Genomic DNA, 21,321 nt, shown 5'->3' with positions numbered 1-21,321 from the left:
TTTTTTGTCTGTTACCCGTACTTAATGACTGGAATTATTCACCTGAAACCGCGTCATAAACGAATTGAAATCGCTCTTAATGCCATTGTAAGTTGAATCATTTAATGTTTTGTGTACAATTACTAAAGCTTTTTTTTAAATTATTAAGACTGTTAAACATAACGAAATGATCTCTGAAATATGTTTCCTAATTTGTTATTATTTTATTTTCTTTCTTATCATTGCAAATAAATGACAAAGTTGTTTTAATTCATCCATGATTATAGCACGATTTTTCTTAACATTTACAAATTTAATTTAGCTGTAAAAAAAAAGTTTCTACTATCTTTTTTATCATCTCCATCGAAAAATTTTTCAAGCAGATTGTTGAATTATGTGACCTTTAACTGCGACTTTTTTCAAAATTTCACTTTGGGATCCACTTTTCTGACTTTGAATTAAGAACAAGAACAAAAAAAAAACGTAAAGAAACATTTTGTTTGTGCCCCATTTAAAAAATTTGTTTATCTTTGGGGGCCTGTGTAATAGATGATATCAATTGTTTTTAACATTTGAGAAGATTCTGCTCCATTTATGCAATTAGGAATTATAAAAAAAAGGAAAAAAATATTTCTAGTCCTTAGAGAAAACTATGTTAATTAGATGATACATTACTCTTTGAATTATTAAGCCACATGACTCACATTTTAGAGTTGGAAGTAAAGTAGTTAGAAAATTAGTGCGTGAAGTCCACAGGGGGTGAAGCGCACTCGTATATATACTAGTAGAGCTCCACCCATTTTATTGCACTGCTCGCTAACTTCTGGACCATCTTGTCAAGTTGTAGAATTTTCTTCAGGTTTTTTAAGAAAAATAGTTGTTAGATAGTTCTTCAACTAAATTTATATTCATTTAAGATAATCTTCATGCTAGCTGAGCCCCCAGCCCTTTTGTCTCGTTTTTAGCATATTATAAGTAAGAAAAGTTGTCTGTACTAGTTTATAGCAAATACTCAATGGTTTGTATTTTAATTGAAAACTCAGTGGTTGTTCTCTAGAAAAAGTTGAGTTGTTTTCCTCTGTACATTCGTCTGGTTGAGGTAAGTAAATAACTTATTAAATTTCTGTCAAATTTTATGAATAATAAAAACTATTAAAGATAAATAATAAGAGATAAAACACTCAAATATTTATACGTATAGCAACAATCAACTATTGAAAATTTTGAAAAAAACAATGTTGTGTTGAAGAAAACTGTTTATCAGTGCTGTTAGATGCAGTTAATGAGAAAATTGCCAAATTTTAAATTCCTTCTGATTGGTTAGCAAACGACAATTGTTTAAAAACTCATAGTGATACAATTAATACATCTTTGAACAATGTTATTAAAACAATACGTAATAGATAGACTTTTTCATAAAAACTTTTTGAGTAATATTAAAGGTGATGTTGAAATTTGTTACAACTTCAACTATTAAACCCATAAAAATGCTAATTAAACAGTTAACCATATACATTTATATCTTTCTCTAGAAGTTTTTAATATTATAATTAAAGGCTTCCTACCAATTAAATAACATTTTAATGTTAAGTTAACTTTCAAATCGATAAGGAATTTGCGCATAGTTAATGCGTTACGCAACATGACAAGATAAATACTTTTATCAAGCAAAAATAATTAAAGGTAAATAGGTAGACAATAAAATGTTCACTCCACAAATCAATCTGTAGGCATAAAATTCTTTATAATTACTCTCCATTTTATGTAGAAAACACTTCTCATTTGTAATACTCTTTTTTTCTCACAATTACTCCTTCCCCAAACATATAACTCGGCACAATATATTCTGTATAAGGCACATTTGCATAAAATATGTGTTTATATGTCTGCATGTTATATATGTTTTCATTGTATGACTTGGATTATACGAAGAAGTATTACATGAAAAGTGCTGAATAAATGTTTTTTAATTGATTACGATAAAACACTTGCAGTGATATTAACTCATAAAATTTTTAATTTTCCGGCTCCTTTTTACATAAGATTCTTCTCTACTTTACCTACAACCTATTGTATTAATATTTTTCAGTTTACTTGAGTGTACTTGCATGAAAAAAATGATATTTATTTTCCTGTTACTAAATTTTTATTTGTAAAAGTATATTGATATACTTTCTGCTCTCAACTCAAATGTCCTCCACTACTCATTTGTCTGTAAATCTTAAGTTTGTATTTAAGATTATCATGTTTGAGTTAAATCTATCGCTATGCAACCTGCATTATTTAAACCTAGTATACGTTCCTAGCATACCTTCCTGTTGCAAGTTTCGACTGACGTGACGTTCAATAATTTAGATCATAGAGTCAGCTTATAAACAAAATGAAAGTAAGACATTGAAGTTATTTGGCTTCGATCTAAGAGAAACATGTAATACCAGCACAAAATAAAAAGGTATTATGCCAAAATGGTAGTTTGAGAATTTAAACATCTTAATATATGTAATAAAAGATGTAAGACACATGAGCTTCTGTTTAACAACACAATACAAAAATAACATGATTTCATCTTTGTTACTACCATTAATCTCTTTATAGTTCTAGTACTCTGTCAAAAAAATCAGAACAATAATTTTGCTTTTCATTGTTTGTATAGATATGCTTTTGGCACTTTTCGTTTACCAATTAATTATTAAGATTATCGGTAAGATGTTAACTCTTCATTGTACAACTTCATGCGAAACAAAGTTTCACGTTGTTTTTATATTGTCAAAATATTTTTTGATGTAGTAGAGTCATTCGACAGAAAGTGTTGAGGGCTATAAGAATCTTCTGAAAATGTTGCCATGGTAGTCAAAAAGTATAACTATCAGTAGGTTTAACTGAAAACAAAAAAGATATGGAGGTAAAAAGTTTTGACAAAAAAAAGTTTATTTATTCGTGTTATAAAGGCTTGTGAGTGTATCCTGATAAGGTCACAGAATTGAAATACACAATTTAATGGTATTAAAAGAGAATAAAAAGAAAGAGTGGTGCAATGACAAATGCCAGGAACACTTTTCTACAAAAGCGTTCATATTATTTTACTGAGAGTTATAGAAGATATTGAATTTATGACTCAGCTTTCAAAAAATTACTACAGAGTGTAGAAGCAAAAAAACATATTTTGTTGTATGGCTCTATCACAAGCATTAATAGAAACCTTTTTATTGTAACTTTTAGAAAAGTATGGTATTATTAATATTTTAAATCAGTTTTAAATTTAATCTTACCCATTGAGTAACATATCATTAGAATTTCTATACCAATAGTTGACTGCATTTGGATGAGCTTCGACACGACATTCAAGAAGAACATCCGTCCCCAATGGTGCTCCAAGTAACTGGTTTAAGGTTTGTACATTTGGCAGAACTGTAAGGAAAACAGTTGAGTTTTTTTCATTCAACAATACTATTTAGATTTTCACAATAAAAAAAATGAAACATACAATTTACTGAAAGAGTAACTCTTTTACTCACTGCAGGATGAACCTCGTTACTAGCAATACATAAATAAGTACCCATTTGCTGTCTATCCACTCGATGAAAGTGTAATTCAGACTCATTAAATAACTTGACTGAAAGCAAGTTACTATCTGAAATCAATTATTATTATTAGTAAAGAGTACTACAAAATACTTATTTTTCTACAACTTCACAGTTTTATAGGTATTTTAATATTTAATTACACACAACGTCGTTAGAATTTTGATTTATTTATGTTCTAGGTAATCTAGTAGAAGGCTGTTGAATATGGTTGTCTTATGCTTACAACTTCTCTGTACGAAAAATAAGATTATTGAAAATAATTTAAAATTTGTCAATATAATGCGATAGTTATCTTACTGATTCAGGTGTATCAAATAATGCGACAAAATATTGTAACTAAAATTCAAATTTCGTTCACTCACAAATCCGAGTAAACGCACTCGACGGGCCGCGCCGTACGAGTGTCTAACCGACACTGAGAATATCATACGTATACATACGTATTATACATGTGCATGGGTATACATGATGTTTATCAAATACGAGTAATTGATTCGGGAAGATTAGGCAGCAATCCAACATGATCATACAAAAAAAAAAAAAAAAAAAAAAAACACCTACGGTATACGTAAGTGAACGTTGTTCAAAAAAAGCTATCAAGTTTGATTTTTAATAGTATGAAATAAAAGAGAAAATTTTGTATTTAAAGTTATAATTTAAAAGTAATCAGCAGTTATATGTTATAAGACGGCTTATCTATTCTTCTTATGTTATTTTTCGATAAAAAAAAGTGAGATTGATACAACAATTGTTTATAAAGCCTTAACTCACTCACATCATTACTGGAGCTCGTAAGTTATACTGAAGTTTTTTATCAGATAGTTCTGTATGAAAAGCGTTGTTAGGAATCAATTCTGTTTTGCTGAACCAACGAAAATGGCACCCTCTCAAGAAAAAATGAAGGACTAGTGAAAACACTCGATAATAGAGATTTCTAATGCTTTTTAAAGTCTTACCCTGCATCAGATTCTCAAGTAGGGGATCCCAAGGTCAAGGCTTATATGACTGATTGTACGTCTTTTGGCGTATTTAGAAAGCTCAGAAGAGTTTAACGAGCTAGTCTACATCAAATATCTGCCCACGGCGAAGTGTTTCAGGTAAAATTAGCGTTTAAAGTAATCGTCTACAAAACCCTATGGCTAGTACCTCAGTGTTAGTCATAAGTTATTAGTATCGGTCTAACCGACACTGAGAATATCATACGTATACATACGTATTATACATGTGCATGGATATACATATTGTTTATCATTCTAGTTTGAAGGGTGACATTGCTGTCGTTACTTGTACACAAAATAAAATTTAAGTAATAAGTGTAAGATGGAATTTTTTTGACAAAACTTTATTTCATCAAAAATTCGTTCAATAACTTTTAGTATTTTTTAATTGATCGCACTAGACTTTAGAACCAATGCCTAGGGGCGACGTAGTAACAATCGTTTTTTTTACAATTATACAAGGATATCGGTCACGTAATGTTTGATAAGAGATTTTTTTTTTTCATTATTATTTTTTAAAACGCTATGAGGAAAAAATAGCGTATCGAAGCCAATTGTTTTGAATAAAACGTATAAGAAATACATTTCATCTTGTATTTTGCAAATTTCTTGCACTTCTCCCACTTTAGGATTATTTTCTTCAATACAAGCTACTATTACAGTTCCCAATTATTACAGTTACATGATTAATAAGTACTTTAGTTAAACAACAGTTGTCTTTAAAAAGAGGAAAAAAAGAAGAAATAATATTATTGGACGCGATAGTAGCGTATTCGATATTTAGTTTTTTGTATGATATAAAAAAACAATTCCATAACTTTAAGAGATATCTAGTAGCAATAGTTTTTAAAATATTTATCTTAGAACTTTGAGCTTGTACAATTGCTTTTAGCTCTTGGTGCTTGGATTCAAATCTCAATCTAGAAATTTTTATCAGAGGACCATTTTGTAATATTTTACGAATATGATGAATTGGCAGAAAAAATTTTGGTTTTAAATGGTCATACAAATTTAAATACAATTCATGGTGTTCCCTTGTATAAATCTCTAGCTGAAAAAGATCGGTCTTAGTTATTGTAGGAGATGTTAAAATGGTGGATGATATTTCGTAAAAATATTTACAATTGCCATGCGTTATCAGAATGAGGCACTTTATTACCTGCAATCCAACCAAAATTTCTACCAAAAAACAGTGATTCTGCTAATGATATTTTTCATTTTTGATATTTTTTAACATAGTTCATATCAATCGGCAACGGCACGTTTGCATTTGAAGCACCAAAATTTAAGAACTCGTTATTTATGAAATCTATTGTAAAATACTTGTAATATATTAGTCATCTTTTTCTGCTCAAGTAACAACACTTTCGTAAAGAAATACTGTCCTTTGAAATCAGCAATGTCTATCACGTGTACGTCCATGTATACGTATGATATTCTCAGTGTCAGTTAGACACTCGTACGGCCCGTCGAGTGCGTTCATTCAGATTTGTGAGTGAACGAAATTTGTTCCTCTGAAAGCTGAGTGAGCGCTCGGTACTCACTCAGCTAGTTGGGTGTTGACACACCACCATGCTGCTGAGCGCCAAACGTACACTGTGCACGTAAATGGAAAGTATCTCTGAGTGTACTTAGACATTATCTTCAAGGAGAGGAAACCTTGACATCGATTCCAAGAAAAAACAACGTGGGGCTCAGGTCAATCACAAGGGATACCTCGTGCTTCAGCACCTTATGAACCGCCTAAGACCACCCTATGGTTGGAGCATGCCATTTACATTTTCTTGCTTCATGTCCGTGTTTCAGGTTGTAACAGAAACCCATTTTGGTGAAAGTGGTAAGATGGACCTGAAGGTCATAATCAGAAGGTTCAATTTTACTTTGTAAGTTAGAGTTTTACGGAATCTAGTGACTATCCCTGAAGATAACAAGAGTACCAGGGTGCATCTGAAGGTTTATTCTCAGAAAGTGAGCTTAAGCTCTATCTATTAGTGTTCTACAGCATTAAGTAACTATTTCTAAAGGAAAATAAGCGTGTCAGGATGCACCTAGAGTTCATCCTCAGAAAGAGAACTTTAAACCTATAATTTAGTTTTTTACGAGACTTATTGATTTTTCCTGAAAAAAAATAGGAATGTCAGAATGCACCTGAAGGTCATCCTCAGAAAGTGAACCTTAACTTTACTGATCAGCGTTCCATGACACCTGGTGATTGTCCCTGAAGATAATAAGAGTGACAGGGTGTACCTGGAGGTTATCCTCAGAAATTTAACCTTTACTTTGCTGATTAGAGTTCTATAATACCTAGTTACTGTTTCTGAAGACGAATAAGAATGTCAGGTTGTACATAGAAGTTTTCCTTGAGAAATAAACCTTAATTCTATTGACAAGCTGAGTGTTCTACAGCATTTCCAAAGTACTATGGTGCCCCTAGAGGTCGTGTACAAAATATACTTGAACATTTATTAAAAATACCCAAGAAAAGTAGGACACACTAGGATGCGTCTAAGGGTCATCTGTAGAAAAGTGCCAAGGACGCCGAAGTTTTTCACGGGTTTAATATGCATTACCTAAACATCAAGCTTAAGATGGGGACATCGGCAGTCCATTCATCTAATGATCTTTAATTTGTGGCATACGTGACTCCATGGTCAAAAATTTATAAAAAACCTTCAGCATTTGATAAGTACATCCTAAAATATGATTATCGAATTTACAGGCCAACGAATAGTAGAACTCCCAGTATGAAAACTTTTGTACGATTTTAACTAGATAAAACTACAGCTTGACAGTTCTGAGCATAAAGTTAACGACACAAGCAACGATCAGATTGCGTCAGTAAGACTTTTTATCATCAAACCTAGAAGAACTAGCGAAAAGTCATATGCATTAATCAACTTGATTCCTGAGTTCAATGAAAATTCCGATTGCTATATTTACTACAAAATACCAAACTCTGAAAAAATATGTTAATCAGAAGAAGGAAGATCTTTTTGGGAAAACTAATAAATTTGAAATCATCAGAAATGCTCACAATCAAACAATGTGTAAAAACTATTCAACCCTAGACCAATTCTTACCCGAGCTTAAAAAGTTATTTTCTCCACCAATAAGTCTAACAAAACTTCATGCAGAACAATTTTGACGGTCCAGGGAATGCAAAAAACTGCATCTGATTATGGACTGAAAATGACTAAGATTTTACAGACCATAATCCATCTTATTGTTAAAGATGGGCCTCCTGAAGCCGTTGAGATGATGATGCAAGTAACTGTTCACACCGCTGTAGAGGTGTTCAAGTTGGGTTTGTACCAGGATATTCAATTCCAAATGTCTGGTCATACGATATCTGATCATGAGACTGCTATTATCCTTGTAAAGGGAATGAAACATAAGAAAAATTAAAAATGGAAACTGCGAAAGCTTTTACTATACACTAGAAATAAGCCTTATAAAAGATTACTTATTACATGAACTATGATAAAAAAGGGTGATTATCTTTTTTCATTGATACTCAAAATGATAATTAATCTCAAAGTAATCAAGTTCATGATAATTTACTCCACGCTAGTAATCATCAGAAAAAGTTAGAAGTGAATTATAATGTTTTTAATTGTAACAAAATAAGACATTTTGCGTTAGAATGGAAAAAAAACTATTGCAATTTTTATCTTCTCTCCATACATAAGTATAACCATTGTAATAAATGATAAAAGCAAAAATGATCAACTAATATTGAGAATTTAAACTTGACCTAGGTCTGTTGTATATGGCAGCAGACCTCCTGTCAACCTTACCAGACACGTACAGAACCGAGCCATTATTGCTATCAGGACAACACAGAGGTCAAAATATTCCACAATTTTTATAAAAAGTCCTAAATTGAGTTACTGATTCTGGTCCAGAATGAAAAAAAAATATGCAACAAAAATTTTATAGTATTTTACAACTTACTCTTAGGATTTTTGGAAATTAGTCAAGGGCTTGTAAGAATCTTAGGTTGAGCTTAACTTACTATCAACAATATAAAAACTTCAGCGTATATGGTGTCAAACGACTTTCCATTACCCTTTAATAGAATATTAAGGGTAAGCTTCCTAAAAACACATAGAGACGTGCATTTTTTCAGAGAAGAAGGTTATGGTTAGAGCACAGCCAATAACTTTTACTTCCCTCCATAATTTATTTTAACTCCCTGCTAGAAGCAAATCCCTACGTTATTTTCACGTTGACAGTACAGCCAAGTGGGATGCGTACCTGCCAAGATTGAATGCTGCATCTTGCGTGTACGTGGGTGAGTGACTTCTCAGACTTGTTAGTGGATATGCCAACCTTCTCATTATAAACAGCACTTCTAAAGACATTGACATGACTATACCCCCTAATAACTCTAGAAATATATAACGACACTATTATACCTGCCCGTTCTACAGAAAAAAATTCTAAGGAGCAAACGCAACTTATTCGACAGAAGTCTGATTCCTTCTATAACTCACTAGAATAGATAATTTTTAAGTAAGCTAACCCATATGAAAAAAAAACAGTAAAGATTAGTTATCGATTTCCACGCTCTAAATAAAAAAAACCATTACTTCCGCAAATTTTATCCGACATCATTACAATTCTAGAACAACTAGATGGCTCTAAGTACTTCTATATCCTGGATCTCGCCTATGGCTTCCATCAGGTGCCAATAGACCCGAATGATGCACTAAAAGCTGTATTTTTACCCCTTTTCAGTACTTACGTTATAAGATTATGGCTATGGACTTTAAGGGGGCCCCTGAAACTTTCCAGGAGTTATTTAATCAGATTTTGAGTGACCTTCAGGGTATTAAATTGCGTGTAAACATGGACGGTACTATAATTTGTGTAACTTCACTTTATAAAAATAACAAAAAGTTAAAGAATATTAAAAACCACAAGTAGGTATCAAAAAGCATGACTATTGATTTACATTATTGATTACACAAGTCAATATTTTGCTATATTGATGACAGCCTCTTTAGGATTACAGATTTACAATCGTAATCGAATAAGAATTTAGTAAAAAATGAACAAAAGTAAGACATCATTTAGTACGTACAAATATTCTTTAGTGTAATAATAAATCATGTAGGTGCAATGAGATTTTATGAACTTAGTCACAACAACAATCATGCTTTTAAAATTTTGTTATATAATACTTACAAAAATAAAAAAAAAAAATTTTTTAAGTCATACATGGATAACACAGACATGTAAAAAGAAAAAAGTAAGTTAAGATCAGTCCACATACTAAATGTACATCAAAGGAAACAGTGATCACTGAAGAAGACCCTATACCAATAAAGTAGAATATATATAAGGAATTGTATATAAACAGCTTATACTTAATATCAGACTTTCAATTTTTTTAATAATAAAAATATACTACTTAAATCTAAAATTAAATTTTTATTTTATTTTTAAATTAGTTTTAAGAACTTTTAGAAGAATTGTAAGGTTTTAGTGTATATTATGGTCTATTAGTAATATTATTATTAAATAAAGTTATAAAAATCGTCTTAGAAAATCCATGTTCATACGAGTTAGGCTCTCGATCAAGGACTACTTTTCTTTCAACTTTGAGACCTTGTGAACAGTGTGTAGAATGGCAGTACAGCAATAACCTGTTGTTCCTGTTTTTTATGTAATGTTTGTGTTATTGTAAGCGCACGCACAAGTGTCTCTTACTTTGTCTGATATAACGCAGACCATACCTACATGCAATCTTCTAGACAATGCCACTCTTGTCTAACTTATTTATTGAGTCCTTTTTCAACGTAATAATATGAGTTAAATTTCTAGAATTTGTGTGAACAACACTAATAATTTATTTGGACAGGACCTTATAGAGAGTTATCTTCTTAGAATAAGGATATGGCACGGCAAGGAACACATTTTTGTTTGAAAGTGATGGATTCAAGAAACGAGAAACAACTCCTACATCGCATTCTAAAAGATATTAGATGCAAAATTCATCGAAACCATTTCTCTGTTTATTATAAAAACTGACTTAAGCATTAATGTATCTGCTTATAACAAATGGAGGATTAGCATTATTGTCAACCGTCTCACAAGCTGCCGTAATATTTTGAGATCCAAACGACGAATCTGCAAGTTCAAGAGCTTTGTCAATCATAGAGAACACAATGGCTTTTTTTTTGACATTGTGGATTGTGTCAACAAAAGCTAAGTTTTCTACCTCAATCCGAGAGTTCTTATGTGAATCAATGGTACTAATGGAATTAAGTATATTAAAAGCAACCTATTGTGGTAGGTGGCTTTGAATAGTAAAAGGAAGTTTGGGTATGCAAGAATCTTCTACAAGGATGTCGAATTGGACGAAGAAATAAATCAACGATGAGAACACTGGATTGAAGAATCTAGGTTAAATTCCGATATTAATACTAGAGCTGGTGCTGCTAATAAGTGGTTTGGCAGATGCTCGTGGCAGTTAAGAAGAGCCAATCGCCAGTGTATTTGTCTGCTTCTCTCAGCCATTAGGTAATATCGCCAGGGGGTGTACACAGTGGTTGGTGAAAAGTAGGTTGTAAGTGTATCACGATACTGAGCTTCATGTGGTTGTAAACATGACTGTTTTGTTAACATCAATTAGTGCTCTAGCTACTAGTGTAGCGTACATATCATCTAGCAAGCAAGGATCTAGCTTTGGCTTTGATTGGGTGATCTGGGAGGATGATTTCAAGAAGTCACGCAGCCCTTCTTATGTACTAAAAGCTACGTCCTTACTGGCGATGTTTACCAAAAACTAGTAGTTGCCACCTAGCGTGAAGGACGTGGTACTATCAAGCGCAAAAGTTGGAAATCAGAGCTACGTATGTCATTTAAAAATTAAATTTGTAAAAAACGATGGAATTTAAAGATGAATAACTATTTTTATAATTAATCAACAAAACTTTATTTTCAACTGAAAACTGTAGGAACGGACAAAAATTGTTGAAAGGGTTGAAGACATAGTTTATTTAATCAGTTTTTATTACTAATAGGCAATCGTTAACATATCTCAAATACAGCAGAACAAAATCATGGCAACCATTTAGTATTAAATTCTCCAAAGACTCTTATATGACTTCCGCAAACGTGAAACAAGGTGACCTACAACCTTTACTAAAAGTTTCGTAAGATTGATTATATATCTTGCCATTACAAGAATAACATTAAGAATTAATGAGGAATTTAATTTCATCTGAAAAGTTATTTTTTTTTTTATCTAAGAGGCTTATGACACTGTTAATTTTTTGCGATGAACAACTTTTAATTAAGGTAAAAGGGAAATTTGTAAATAGATGTACTACGTCAAAAAAACGACAGAACTATTATCTGGAATAACCAACTTTGAAACTTTTTCTCTAACTTCATACAAACTTTTTTCAGAGTATTAAAATTTGCATAAAAAATGTAAATAAGGGTTTAAAAAAGTTTATTAAGTTGACTGAGGGGAGAATCAATAAAATACACGATCAACCTTGCTGGAAAATCATCCTCATATGCCATAATAAGGTTAAAAGCTCTGGACAAATGACTTTTATTCAAACTGGAAATATCAGGCTTTGGAATCTTTTCTACGCTAAAACTGTTCTAGTCCTCTAATTTTTTTACAAGACTCTCTATTCAGTAAATGAATTTGTAAAGAACACCTTTTTTATCATTGTCCCTTAATTTAATGTAATATAAATAGAAACACATTAATTATTCATTATTTATTATTAACGTGTGGTCAATGCCATTTCGTCTCATGAATAATATTACATCAAATTAAAGGACAATGATAGTACAGAAATTCTTTACCATACTCTGTAAAGAATATTTAAAAAAAATGATAAACAAGGAATATTTTAATGCAGTAGAGATTCCAGAGCCTGATATCTCCGATTTGAATGGAAGTTATTTGTCCAGAGCCTACGGCCTAGTAAGGCATAAAGGGATGGTTTTTTAGGAAGCCTTATCGTCTATTAATTAGTTCCTTTATTTAATTACGTAATAAGTGGTTTTTAACCCTTTGCAAGAAATTTTAAAACAAATTTCAACATTCTGTAAAAAATTCTTATGAAGTTGGAGAAAAATAAAGAAATGAGTAATTTCAGGTTATTATTCTCTTGCTTCTTTTGACGCAGTATCACTTTATACAAATCTTTTTTTTTCCTTCATTGAAAGTTGTATGTCCCGAAAAACAACTAGTTTTATCAGCCTATTAGGAATAGGCAGAACTTAGTTTTAAGAAGAAATTGACTTTCTTATAAATTTTTATTTTTTTTTTTACAATGGCAACGTATATGAAGAATCTCACGAAACTTTCATGAAACATTATTGGTAGCCTCGTTTTACGTTTGCGGAAGTCATATTAGAGTCTTTGAAGAGTTAAATACTGAATGATTGCCATTATCATGTTTTGCTGTATTAAAGATATATTGACAGTTATCTATAAGTACAGAATAGAAGGACAGACCATAAGGTGAAAAAAAGGTTTCAGGATGCGATAAGGAGTGAGTACAGAAATAAGTAAAAGTAAAGAGAGTGAAAGTAACGAAAGAGAGAGTAAAGTGAAAAAAAAGAATGAGTAATTTGGCCTCTATCTAGTGGGATGAAAAATAAATAAAGTATCCCAGAAAAAAAGAAAGAAAGAAGAATCCACCTTGTCTTATACAAATAAGAAATTTGTTGGCTGGTAAGTGGGAGCAAGACTGATGACAATATGGAGGAGAGAAACGATGAAGACAGCACTGACACTAAGGACAAAAGTAACGTACTAACGTTTGTAATATCACATATCTAGTTCTAAATATGTAAGTTACTTGTAAGAATAGACAATATTATGCACCTTATGACAGTAGATTAAAGAGATAAAACACGAGTATGCTAAAAATTAAAGGACTTTCAAATAATTGACCTAGACAAAATGTAAGTCCCTGGTCCAGGAGTAGAAATCATACTACATACATATTCAGATAATGAACAAACAATCCTCTCGGAATTTTCAAGAACGAAACAGAAGACATTCCCTTAGTGGTCGCAATAAGAAAATATCTAAAAAGATTAAGGTATATTATGATCCCATTAGAGATATTCACTGTAAGTACAGCAAAGGTGGGAATGGTCTAAACGAATTTTATTGGTTACCAATAAAATATTAATGAAGACAAGACTAGAAAAATGGATATTTTCAACTCGTCACCGTCACAGAAAACGTGAATATATCCTTTTGCGACGATGGATTAGGAATAGTCAGTAAATCTCACGACTTATATGATTGGTGGACATAATGGCAATGTAAAAAAATTATGGTAGGATAAGGGTAAAATATTTCTAAGACGAAATAAAGAAAGTCATTTTAGAGTATCTACATACATGTAGAAAACGTCAACGATAAAAGTTAGCTCGTGTCAAATTTGAATGACCCCTGACTCTTAATCCACCCCTCATAAAGCTTTCAAGGTTCTTAAAGTGAATACAGTAAGAAGACTCTCCATTCCCTCAGTAGAAAATTAATGTATAACAATCTAAAATGATTAGTTAAAATATTTAGATGCCATCCCATTATTTAACGCCACAGCCAAAACAGTTGCTACCCATTTTGCATAAGAATTTATTTGCCACCTTGCATGTCCCAAGGTAATAAAAAGCGATCAAGAATAAAACTTTCAAAGCCAAATTATGCAAAAATTTACAAACGTCTTTGAAATTAAATAGGTTATATCAACAGCTTTGGGATCTCGAGCCATAGGCTCAATTAAAAGAGGCCAACATTCCTTGGTTGAATATTAAAAAATGGATACTGAACAGGGCAAATATAGTACCTGCCTACTGTTTCCCCATTTTAAAAGAATACATAATTGACTCTGCTCACTGTTTAACCCCTTACGAGATTTTTTTTTATCATAAGACATGGTTCCTCTCTGCATTCGCAAGTTAAATAGAAGATAAGACCTGCACTTTGCATTTGGACGAATTAGTTAGTAATTTAATAGTTTAATAATAGGGTCCGGCTCATACATAATTACTGAAAGCCAAAGAAAAACCAAAAATATATAATGAACAAACAATAAACATAAAAATATTTGCTATAGAGGACAACGTTTAACGTCATCTCGTTAAAGGAACCCAAACTTGGAAAATTTTACAATCTGTTGGTAGATTCCTCAACCCCTCCGCTCATGCCTCGGGACCATTAATCGGACAACTGTGAGTAGTGAACAAGGTGGGAGAAGAGGAGAGATGGTTGGAGAAATCGACGGCTTGTGATCTGAGGTTCAGTCTTTTTTGGTAAGTCCCTGCTCTGTTACAGGACAAAGGGAAATGAAACCGCCTCGCTCGGAACCCAGAAAGCCCTTGCTGAGGTACTAACCGGCTTCACAGCCGAGGTAACGGATATATCGACGAGTCAATGGACACACGAATCAGTGGAGGCACACCTCAAGCTTTTGAACAGCCACTTGTCTCGTTTTCAATTCATCCACGTCAAGCTGATTGAGACTATGCCACAGGACATGATGGCTACTTTAGGTGAACTTTACACTGCAGCTCAGTCCAATTACGTGAAGGCAAAATCGTGCCTTTACGACGCCAGGAACCACCTCACCTGAGACTCATCTATGGACGGCAGCACGCAAGGATCGATTGGGAGTTATCGTGGGCCACGACTGCCACAAATCAATATCCCAACCTTCTCAGGCAAGCGGGAAGACTGGGAGCCGTTTCGAGATCTGTTCAGAGCGCTCATCCATGAGGAGAAACAACTGACCAATGTCAAACGCTTGTTCTACCTCAAATCTTTGGTACAAGGTGGGGCAAAGGCGACTCTGGATACCGTGCAAACGATGGGATCTAATTATACCACTGCCTGGAACCTACTCGAGGCTCGTTTTCAACACCGCCGTCTTCTTATTCAAGACCATCTGTCGGCACTCCGTAATCTAAAACCACTTCAGGATGAATCAGCAGCTGGATTAAAAAGACTGCTAGATACACTCAAACGCCACCGCGACCAGCTACGAGTCTTAAAATGTCCGGTCAACCACTGGGATCACTGGCTTGTGGACTCTGCCACCACTGGTCTGGATCCCACAACAAGGTGCTATTAGGAAGATGAGTTGGAACAGTTGGAGGCAGCTTAATAAGAGCCTGATGCCTAGGTGGCCACGTTCGTTGCTCTCGCCAAATTCCTCAGACGCCGATGTCGCGCACTTAGCTCCATTGAGGCGTCACGTCTACCAAGGTTAACAAGCGGGTCGAGTAACCGCACTCTGGCTCGAGCATCAGCAGGCCGCAACCATCGTAGCTTTGTTACTCGCACAAGCCCTCTCTGCCTAGCCTGCCGTGACGCCCACTACGTTGGTCACTGCAGCCGGTTTCAGGTCTTTGATCTCGCCGCACGGAGGGAGCTTGTTTTTAGAGAGAGGCTGTGTTTCAACTGCTTAAAGACAGGACACTCAGCTTGGACATGCTTTTCCAGGATCTCTTGCCAGCGCTGTCAGGCCACGCACCACACTCTACTGCGCGACGGGAGTCGTAAGCGTGACTCGGACCCAACTAATGACGACGCGAATCCACCCAAGAAGACGAAGCTTAACGCTGATGAGCTCCACGAGACTAAGAGCTCATCACAGTGCTGACTATCTGTGCTTCCGACTGCCGTTGTCAGTCTGCGTGGTCGGAAGGGTGAGCTGATGAAAGTCCAAGTGCTGCTTGACCCATGCTCTAAAATTACTGTCTCAATTAATCTAGCTCAACGACTGGGGGCTCAGCTAGAGACCACAGATGCGACAGTCCTTAGGCTTGGAGGCGACAGCGCGGCTCGGTCTCTCTTCCGGGCATGCCTGTACTTAAAGCCCTCTATTGGCCAGGCCTCACTTCCACTTCATGTCTACTGTCTGCTACGCCCCGGAATCTTTTCTCCCGCCACCCCGTTGCATCCATAAGTGGGTCAACAATGGGCAGATCTCAATCACCTTGCTGATTCCAACTTCGACATCCCGGAAAAGGTGGATGTCCTCATGGGGGCAGACACATACGTGAACTTACTTCGACCCGGGCATGTTCAGCGTTTAGAGATTGTGAGGCAGCACACCATATTTGGCTGGGTACTCACTGGTCGTACCCCCCCCCCCCTGCGGTTACGGCTTGGTAACCCCCACTTCATATGCGACCCAGCAGAAAGATCCAAGCCCACCCTGGCACCGGCAACTCATGGCCTCGCTTCATGCCTTGCAGCGTCGTTTTGAACGGACCCCAACGATGGCTATCGAGTACACCCAATTCATGGAGGAATACCTTACCCTTGGCCACATGCGACCGTTGACCGACGTCCAACTGGCTGCCCACAAGGGCCCCGTTCACTACATTTAAAATCACGGTATTTGGCAGAGTGGAGTTCCAAAAGAAAAGCTTCGTGTCGTTTTCAACGCATCACAGCCAACCTCGAGCGGGTACAGTCTGAACGATGTACTTTATGCTGGCCCTCCAACTCCAGACAGCGCAACCGATCGTTCTTTTGCGCTGGCGAAGACATCTTGTGACCTTTTGCAGCGACGTCAAAATGATGTTTCACCAAGTCAGAATCAACGAAAATGAAGTTGACTTGCAGCGCATTGTATGGAGCCCCACACCACATACACCCCCTATGCACTATCAGCTGCTGACCATCACCTACGGAGCTTGTTGCTCGCCGTATCTGTCGCTATGTACAATAGAGCAGCTGTACAGTGACGAATGATCCAACTGGCCTGACGCCGTTCCCGTCGTTTGGAACGATGGCTACGCGGACGACATCCTTTTAGGCGCGGATTCCATAGAAAATACCCGTCATCTCCATGACCAGGTAATTGGTCTCCTACAAGCCGGCCAATTCCCCCTAAGAAAGTGGGTAGCCAACGTTCCAGAGCTGTTGGACGACCTTACTAAAGAAATCCGCTTGAGACGCTCGTGGTGCCAATTGGGCGAAGATGGATACGTCAGCGAGCTGGGAGTCAGCTGGGATCCAATCTCAGATAGCTTCACGCTCACACTTCCAGACGTTCAGCCACAAAGGACGAAACGTGTAATGCTCGCGGCTCTCACTCGCCTATTTGACTCGTAAGGCTGGTTAGCACCTATCACTCTAAATGCCAAGCTCTTGATACAAGATCTCTGGCGTGCACGACTTGATTGGGATGAAACTGTCCCTCCATCAATGGTTAGGAGATGGGCCACTTTCATTGATCAGCTCCAAAGCATATCAGGATTCACCCTGCCGTGCTGTATTGGCCACGGTTCCTATCTTGAGCTGCAGCTCCACGCTTTCTCTGATGCCAGTTGACAAGCCATGTCCGCCGTAGTGTACTCCCGAGTCCAGGACTCTGACGGCCGCATACGATGTAGCATTCTTCTCGCTCGAACAAAGCTATCGCCAATTCGTAGCCTCAAGCCAATGTCTTGGACTTCAACTCGCATGACCATCCCACGATTGGAGCTCAGAACGACACTTCTGGCCACCAAACCACTGTAATCGGCCGCAAATGAACTCGGAGTAACATCCGACTGCTGTCACGCCTGGTTTGACTCTCAAGTAGTCCTTAGCTGGCTTCGCTCAGACGAGCCCACAAAAAACTCTCTCGTTGACAATTACGTGGCCCATATTCAAGAGACGCTGCTAACCCAAATCTGGCACTATGTCCCGACCGAATCCAACCCCGCGAACGTCGCCACCTGAAGCTCAGACATGAGGAAACTCCATCTTCACCCCCTGTGGTGGGAAGGGCTCAGTTGGCTCGTGGAGGAGCTGAATTCCTGGCCCAAAGAAAATATCAGATACTCTGCTCTAACGATGCATGCTTATTGTGTTATACAGAACCTTGAGTTTGACATCTTCAAGAAGTTCTTGACTTTCGATGTCCTCTTACGTTTCCTCGCATGCCTACGTCGAGGACTCAGACGATACCTCGGGCGGGATCCGACACCACCACTATCCTCTCGGCTTACGACAATAGAGCTCGATGCCACACTAGAAGCTTGCGTCCGTCTAAGCCAGACCTCAACCTTCAAAGACGAGCTCCAGATCCTAAAGCGAGGGGGAACACTGCCCAAGGCTTCGTCATTAACACGTCTCGCAGCCTTCTTTGGCACGGATGGGATCATCCGCGTCAGTGGGCAGCTTTGAAACTCATCGCTAGCTTACAATGAGCAGCACCCTCCCATCATCAGTGGATCATGTCACCTATCCTGGCTGGTGATCTCGTGGGCCCACTCTCGGGTGCTTTATGGTGGTTACCGCCTTACGAGCGCCTACACAGCTAAACGTGCTTAGATTGTTGGAGGCCCGAGAAAAATTAAGACGTTCATCCGCCAGTGCGTGGTATGCGCCTTCAAGCGTGCCCCGCTTCCCAGATGATAGCCCTCTTTCCAGCCTCAAGGGTCACTCACTCCCGCGCTTTCTGTTGGACTGGAGTAGATTATGCAGGACCTTCTCTAGTTCTTTCGGCAAGGGGCCGCGGGATCCGCACTACAAAGGGCTACATCGTCATATTCGTATGCATGACTACAAAGGCTCTTCACTTGGAGCTGGTAGGTGATCTCTCAACAGCATCTTTTATGGGCGCCCTTGCACTATTCATAGGACGACGAGGATGACCGTTGGAGCTCTGGAGTGACAACGCCACTTACTTCCACCATGCCGATGTGGAGATGCGTGACACCTTACGCCAGGCCAAGATTAACTGGAACCTCGTCGCTGGGACCTTGGCAGACCAGAGCATCTCCTGGCAGTTCATCCTACCGGGTGCACCTCACTTTGGTGGACTCTGGGAGGCAGCTGTCAAGTCAGTCAAGGGTCATCTACGCCGTGTCATGGGTTCACGCCACCTTACATACAAAGAATTCTCAACATCGAGATGGTGCTAAATAGTCACCCATTGTGCCCTCTGACTGGTGACCGCGATGATCTCGACGTTCTCACTCCGGGTCATTTTCTCATAGGTGATCCTCTTTAATCACTCATCGAGGCTCCCCCATCGACGGACCGATTAGACCAACTAGCTCATTGGGACCTCGTACGTGAGATCCGTACTCAATTCTGGCTCCGTTGGAGCCGCGAGTACCTCAATACAACCCCTCGTTGCAATTTTATCGTCGGAGACGTGATCGTGCTGCTTGACCCAACCCTGCTTCAATCCAACGGTCGCTGGCCCCTGGGATGAGTCATCCGGGCTCATCCCGGCACTGACGGGCTTGTGCTGGCTGCTACTGTCAAGACGGTGTTCGGGCAATACGACCGCCTGGTCACCAAATTAGCGCTACTTCCAGTCACCTCTTCGGACCCTCCTTCGGCAGAAGCCCCTCCCTAATCGTTAACAAAATCTGGGACGGCGGGTGGGCGTCGATCTTTGTTCAAGGAACAAGGTGGGCGGGAATGTTGGTAGATTGCTGAACCCCTCCGCTCATGCCTCGGGACCATGAATCGGACAACTGTGAGTAGTGAACAAGGTGGGAAAAGAGGAGAGATGGTTGGAGAAATTGACGGCTTGTGATCTGAGGTTTAGTCTTTTTTGGCTTCTGGCCCTTGTGCGAACGTGTGTGTGCCATTAAACTTAGCATTGTACTATTTGACAATAAATACCTTGTTACAAAACTTACACGATCAATACATAGGGCAATACAGAATTATAAAAAGTATAGGAAATAAAAGGGTAACACCAGACGTAGGATTATTATTTCTCTGTATCCTATTTAATAATTAATTAAACCCATAAGAAGGACAAGAGAGAGCTAGTAAATGTGGTTGCAGCTTATCAGGTGGGGCAGAGAAATCAACAACGCTTCGATTTGAGAATCTTTAAAGTGTGATTACTACCTCTTATCCTTTTCTAGTTTAAAACTACCTTGTGCCATGCTCCCCTTAAGAAAAAAAATAAATACAAAATAACTAAAACAAAAATAAATCAATGGATAAATAATCATCAAAAATAAATGATATCCAAATTTAAGAAAATTTCTCATGCCACCCTAAAAAAAATCTAATTATAATTTTATACTTAATGGAGTTCCAATAAACTATATCCTCTGCCCTTCAACAAAAAAAAAAAGAAAACATTTACTCCAAACCTCCGTAACTAATTTTGTGCTCAAAACTTACAAATACAGCGCTGCTGCATAAGTTAGTTACTTACTCAGTACTTTCTAAACTAATCTAATAGATGCCCTGAGCTTTAGTTGGCAAGAAATCGTGCATTATTCATCGATCTAGAACTTAATTCAAAGAATTAGGCAAAAGTAAGTCTCGCGATTTTCTCTCTTTCTCTCTCTCTCTATCTGCAATCCCTCACCTTTTTATTATTAACCTTTTATAGATGTATTTTACGGATAAAGCTCCCTATATCCTAGAAAATGACATCCAGCCTCTGGTAGTTATCATTTCTGAGGACCCACAGATCTCTAAGAATCTTAACGTGCCCGAAGAACCTGACATACTTGAGGATCTTGACGTGCCTAGGAATCCCGAAGACCTTGCGTTGGTGCAAATAAATCGAGCAACTATTCCTGTGCCCTACCCCACTGCCAATGTGATCTTGTTGAAACTGATAGAAGGCATTTAAATAGAAAACGCATATGTAGCCCACCTTCAGGTCAACGACGCACCACCTCGGAGAGGATTGACACCTCTTTATCCAGTGGTATGGCTTCTTGAGGATGCACTGGATTTTTAACTGCCATACTAGGAGGATATGCACCACGATGTCTTGAGCTAA

At 37.2% G+C, this 21,321-nt stretch overlaps 1 protein-coding gene across 1 annotated transcript in view; it reads right to left on the bottom strand.

Annotated features, from left to right (window-relative positions):
• Positions 1–21,321, bottom strand: part of LOC106642164 (protein CEPU-1) — a 486,141-nt gene that overhangs the window by 256,108 nt on the left and 208,712 nt on the right. Inside the window, exons 4-5 of the mRNA XM_089594618.1 lie at positions 3,464–3,610; positions 3,249–3,387 (exon numbers count right to left, since the gene is read on the bottom strand). Coding sequence (XP_089450744.1) covers positions 3,249–3,387; positions 3,464–3,610 — 286 coding nt within the window. The remainder of the gene's footprint in view (positions 1–3,248; positions 3,388–3,463; positions 3,611–21,321) is intronic.

This window comes from Copidosoma floridanum, unplaced genomic scaffold (genome assembly GCF_036245765.1).
Source record: "Copidosoma floridanum isolate Cflo_tuat_1 unplaced genomic scaffold, Cflo_Japanese_pri ptg000021l, whole genome shotgun sequence".
Classification (NCBI taxonomy): Eukaryota; Metazoa; Arthropoda; class Insecta; order Hymenoptera; family Encyrtidae; genus Copidosoma; species Copidosoma floridanum.
This window is presented reverse-complemented; position numbering and strand designations above follow the sequence as displayed.